We start from the raw sequence: 6,000 nt of genomic DNA, 5'->3' as shown, positions 1-6,000 counted from the left end.
TATTGTGTGCCCTTTCAATCTGAAAACTCATGGTCCCTTAACTTTGGGGAAATTTTCTCTAATTTCTTAGCTGACGATTTTCTCCCTTCTATTTCCTCCGTTGTCTTTTTTCTGGAGCTTCTGTTACTTGGATACTGGACCTTCTGAACTGCTCTTCTATTTTTCCCTCATGTTTTTGTCTTTTTTTTCTTTGTAGGGAGATTTCCTCAGCTTTATATCCCATCTTACTCCTTTTAATTTTTTTCTTTCCTTCTATCCTTAATTCTCTTTCCTTTCAAGTCCTCTTTTTAAATCTTATACTGTTTTTGTTTCAGCACTGCAATAAATTCTCTGAACTTTCAGTGTGTATCTGTTTGGTGTTTTTTGAAGTTTTCTTCTTCTTGCATGGTCACTGTCCTCCAAGTTGCTTGTTTCTCTTTGTTTGGGTCTCTCAGTTTTGCATTAGGGGCTTTCTAAAGATGCCTGAAGGTCCTTGATTTCTCTGTGGGTGTTTGAGGGTAGGGGACTAAAATGCTGATTGGAGCACTGAGTGAACACATAAGGTTTGTCATCTGTAAGTTTCATCATAGGCTGACCATAGGGAACCTCCAATGTCAATATCCTTCTCTTGGGTTGGTCAGGTTTTTTCATTTTCCTGCCTGGAGGTAAAAACCTGGTTGTCAGCATTTTGGGAACCAAATAAGGGGAAATAGCTGATGGTCTCAGTATCTGATATGCATATGTTCATCTAATCCCATTCAGTTTGCCTTCAACTATGCCATTCTCCCCCTAGAGGCCCTCTCTTTTATTCTCTAGAAAATAAACCTCCAGTTATTTGCTGGTGTGTGTGTGGGGGGGGGGGGGGATGGGCAGATAGTCCAGGTGTGGGGAGTAGGGGAAGCCATCCAGGGATCTTTGCCCTTCTTAGTCATCCAGCCTGTCCTGCTTAGTTTAGTACTTCTTCTACTCCCAGCCTTTTGGGGGCATCTGGGGGATAAAATGAGGTGAATCTTGTCTTTCCCACAGCTAACTTAGGATTCAGGGCTGCCATGTCATTCGCCACTCTTCCCACCTGCATTGTGGCTTCCAATATTTTGCGGTAATTGTCTCCTATACTTTCTCCTTGTTCCTTTTGGTTTAAGCCTTTAAAACAATCCCTTTACTGTCCTTTAATTGGGTTTTGGGAGAAAGCAATTTAGGTCCTTTACCCATTTTTTAACTAGGATTGTATGTTTTCTTGCTATTGAGTTGTATGAGTTCCTTATATATTTTGGATATTAACTCCTTATCAGATAAGTGTTCAATCTTCCATTTTTTCCTGAAATCCTCACTATTGCTGTTTATTTACTGAACCCCCAAGAATCTGAAGTTTTTTTTTGTTTTTTTTTTTTTTTTCCCGGTACGCGGGCCTCTCACTGTTGTGGCCTCTCCCGTTGCGGAGCACAGGCTCCGGACGCGCCGGCCCAGCGGCCATGGCTCACGGGCCTAGCCGCTCCGCGGCACGTGGGATCCTCCCGGACCGGGGCACGAACCCGTGTCCCCCGCATCGGCAGGCGGACTCTCAACCACTGCGCCACCAGGGAAGCCCCAAGAGTCTGAAGTTTTAAAAGGAAGGTTCAGTGGCCCATGTTAAACACTCCAAGATATGTTTCAGAGAAAGAATGACCAGACCACAGCCCTTTGACCAAGAGAGTCTTGTTATTTAAAATTTCTCTTTTAAACCTAGGATATTCAAAACATTTAGTTCTTTACCCATACGTTCTTTTCTCTTCTTCTATCTCCACCTCCCCCCACCCAACTTGTGCCAGCTCTTACTGTGTTGCTCAGTCCAAATTGAAGTTCTTCATGGAGCTGCTACAGGGAGACATCAGGCTGCGAGTGAGGTAGTTATAAGAAAGTAGAAACATTAGGGAGGTGGGTGCAGTGCAGCATGCCACGTCAGATCCATGTCAGGTTTTTATCAAGACTGCTGGGATTGTCTCTGCCTTCTTCTTACTGGCTTGGGATCACAGCAGCCATTTTCTTTAAAGCTGGGTTTTCCTTCAAGCCCAGAAGAAGCTACGCACGTCATCAGGTTGTCTCCAGCATCACTGGATTTGGTTGTCTCTTTAAAGAGGAGCATCCCTTCAGCTTCTTAGTCAGCTGTGGAGGAAGTGATCTCAAGAGTGGCCATTCTGATTCTAGAACCAGGATCAAACTTACAAGCAAGTTTGAGAGAATGGCTGCCTCTGTAATGGGTTTCCAGCAGCATGCCCTTCTACATTTCTTCTTCAAGTATCTCCTCTAATAACTTCCAAACGTGATATCATATCATATTTATTCAAACTTGATATCACGTTTATTTTGTCATTGTTTCCTATTTAAAATTTTGTTTTTTATCAGAGAAGTTCTGTCATGTATTTCTTTGGATCTAAGTTGGTAGAGTTTCAGAGGGTAATAAATAATGACCCCACTAACCTTCCGAAGTTCAGAATTAGTTGAGAGACAAAAATCCAAGCATATGGAGAGCAAAATCTAACCTATTACTGATTTTTACCGGTAAAGCACTTTAAAAAATGTCATTAGAGGTCTGCTGGTCAATATAGGCATGGTAATATTTCTACCCCGAATTTGACATCTTATTCACTCATTGACCAAATTGGATGAGCACAGGCCACTCTATAAGTGTTTAACCCTCAAAAACTTAAAACAAGAAAGAAAAGAATAGCTCCTCAAAGGGAGTCAGTAAGGGGTGGAAAGAGAGGCTAGGGGTGTTACTCTAGTGGAAGTTCCCCCCATGGGAACATGAAGAGTGGAGAACTGTGTTCTATAATGTGAGGTGATACCAAATCCCTGAAGACACACCATTAATTTATAGCAGATGCTCAGAAAAAATAATATATTAAATCAGGTTGCGTGATACACTGAGATCTATTTCAGTAACATTAAAATCATTTTCCCATCTTAGAAGAAAGGAAGCATAGTGTTATAAGTTTAGTCATTTGTTCCTTTGGTTAAAAAACCTTCTTTATGGTTTGGACTACATGGAGGGTATACCTTTGGCTGTGGTAGGGAGCCCCAGCTACGAATTCCAGCCCTGTTACAAACTAGCTGGGAGTCCTTGGCTCCCCTGAACCTCTGTAGACCTGTTTTTCATCTGCTTAATGAAGAATTGGGACCGCCCCAATACATTAACAGATAAAAAGGGTGAGGGATAAGACTGAACTTCCATAGATAAGTAGTTTCAGGGTTGGGACTAAAATCCAGATACTTTCCTTCCCTAGTCTCATTGTTTTTTACTGTATGCATTTTAGATTGACTTGAACTGAATTTAGACAAAGTGGTTTGGCAGCACAGAAGCGATCATTCATTTTTTCATTCACTCACTCATTCATTCATTCAACACAGCATCTTCTTTTTTATGCCAAGTACCGTGCTAGGCAATACAGATGAGCCATGTCCTTGACTCCATAGCAGCATACAACCTCTGTCCTTACACATTTGCAGCTATTAGTGGCCACCTTGACCACCCTTCATTTATAGCCTCACTTGAAGGGCTTCAAACTGATCCCTGGAAGAGATCCAGATCTCCTTGGCTGTCTTGAATCCATCATCCCTGTTTTGCTTTCCCTGAGACCTAGAATAACGCCCCCACAGTTGACATGACCCACCTCCAAGAATTAGCTCATCCCAGCTTAGCACACAAGCTCTTCAAGTGACTAAGGAGAAAAATTACAGAGTAAGGTCTAGGACCATACATTGGCCTCATTATGTGTTCCTCTCTCTGTTTATAGGATGCTCAAGTTGGCATTACTACGTAACCATGCCAATGCCAGCCTCCACCTTCACAATTGCAGTAGGATCCTGGACAGAAACGAAGCCAGAGATCTGCTCATCAGATGATCTGGCAACAGAGAAATCCTTCTCACCTTTCGAGGCTGACTTCAGGTTTGTACTTGGGAACTTGATGAAAAACAAACACTTGAGGGAGCAGTATGATGCATTTATTCCAAGCGCTGGGAATGTGAGTCATTCCTGCTGAGAAATTAAACCAAAATATGATTAATCAAAGCAGGAAAAGCCCTGCTGGGAGAGAAAGAGAGTTGAGAGGCAGACATGTGGGCATATTGTTTATGCAGAAAGAAAGAGAAAAGAAATATATATGAAACCCTCTGTGTAGTCAGGTGAAATATTTTTATGTGTTTCATTAAGTCAACAGAATCTTCAGATTCAATACTTTCCTTCTACACCTTTTAACTTTGGTTTTCAGTACTCATTCAAAAACACAACTTAATAGAAAGAAGTTGCTTGTCTGATGGATTACCTTGTAGACCACTCTGCTGTTTTGGTTCCGAGACTGCTATTAGCAGTGCGTTTGTAGGGGCAGCCCTACAAACGTGGGGGGAGTCAGCCTCCTTAGGAGCACAGGACATGAGGAAGCTGTCAGACGGCCATTGGGTTATAAGAATCCTGCCGGGTCAGGGCTCTGTTAACTTCAACAGCAATGTCTTCTTTTTCAGGGTCGATCAGAGAAAATAAAAAAATTTTTTTTTAAATTAGTATAGGCCTTAGGATATTTACTTGCAGCCTCCCAAGGCATTCACCTATTTGTAGTTTTCAGAGCCACTAGGGAGGAGAATGCACATATGAGGCACAGAAGTGTGCTCACTGTGCGCTGTTGCATCATGCTTTATCCCTAGGACTTTGACAGCCACCTCGGTTTAATCTTTTTTCCTGTTTACAGAAAGTCACTAAGTCAGTACCTTTTGGTGGAGAGTAATGATACAGATGCTTAGTTCATCCTTGAAAACCAACTAAGATACGCCCTTAGTGCAAATTCCTTTTGTTTTATTTTGCTACGTTGCTTTCATTCTTACCACAGTGACAACAGCGGTTGGTATCCTTAGGACATAAAGCCATTGAGGCCTCTCTTAACATAGGCACGGCTTATTGCCCGCATTTACTTTTTGGAGGAAGGGAAGTAATTTCTACTTGCTACTCAGTAACTTGCCTATTTTGGACTGTCAGCCCTGAGCTATATAGAGGATCCTAGACTGCTTATTGGATTTTACTTATGCACTCTTGAGGGAAGAAGAGAATTGTGGACAGAAGTGACATGCTGCTTTCACATGGGAACATTTAATTGCACGTGCAACCCTCCAATACTCTCTTCCCTTGTTACTGAGATCACAGAGTAGGCCTCACTTTGCCGTTGCAGGCAGCCTAGACTTCTGAGTGAGGAGGACAGGTGCCCTGGAGAGTCCCTTGGATTCACAGTGCACTTGGTATGAGTGAGAAATAACCTTTTTTTCTGTTAAGCCACTGAAAAACTGGGGCTATTTCTTACTGCAGCATATCCTAGCCCATCCTGAATTGATACAGAAGCCACTGGATGTGGCAGTCAGGGAAAGTCTTGATCTAAATGTCATCTCAGTTAGTTCTGAGGATATGCCTGTAAGTTAGATAGGCTTTATTAGCTCCATTTTTCACATAAAGATACTGAAGCTTCAGACAGCAACTTGTTCATGTTCATAACCCTACTGAGTTACAATGCCCAGATTCACATCTGGGCTTGACCCCCTAGACAGGTGATTCAGAATCTTGCCTGGGGACTTTTAAAAACTCTATGTCACATCCACACCTCACCTGGAGTCTGATGTACCTTCCCACCTGGAGAGTCAGCACCATGACTGAGCCACGGTTGTTGATTGGAACCTGTCATGTTGGAATAGAAAGCAGAAGTTGAGAGCATTGCCTTTGAGGCCGAAGGTGCCATTTCTACTGATTGGATATGTCTCTGGGCAAGCCATACTTCCCTTCTCTGTAGAATAAAGACTTTGTTCGGGGTTCTTAGATTCTTTGTGGTGAAGAAGCACTGTGCTCTTCATCTACACCCTCAGGACTCATTGACTCTTAGGGGAGGTGTGCATTGAAAAATGTGTGCCTTAGGAAGAGAGGCAAAAGCAAAGATAGAAATTTGTTATTTTGTCCTTCTAGCCATATTCCCAGAGACACGAGGTTGGGGAGTGGGCAGCAGCCATT

The 6,000-nt window shown here is 42.6% G+C and overlaps 1 protein-coding gene across 2 annotated transcripts in view; it reads left to right on the top strand.

The window, feature by feature from the left end:
• The window catches only part of AOPEP (aminopeptidase O (putative)), a 359,010-nt gene that overhangs the window by 83,176 nt on the left and 269,834 nt on the right, over positions 1-6,000 (top strand). For both annotated transcript variants that reach the window (XM_079927637.1, XM_079927636.1), the window contains one exon: positions 3,753-3,906. In XM_079927637.1, the coding sequence (XP_079783763.1) occupies positions 3,753-3,906 (154 nt within the window). The remainder of the gene's footprint in view (positions 1-3,752; positions 3,907-6,000) is intronic.

This window comes from Stenella coeruleoalba (genome assembly GCF_951394435.1).
Source record: "Stenella coeruleoalba genome assembly, chromosome: 7".
Lineage (NCBI taxonomy): Eukaryota > Metazoa > Chordata > Mammalia > Artiodactyla > Delphinidae > Stenella > Stenella coeruleoalba.
The sequence above is the reverse complement of the archived record's forward strand: the minus strand, read 5'-3'. Positions and strand labels throughout refer to the sequence as shown.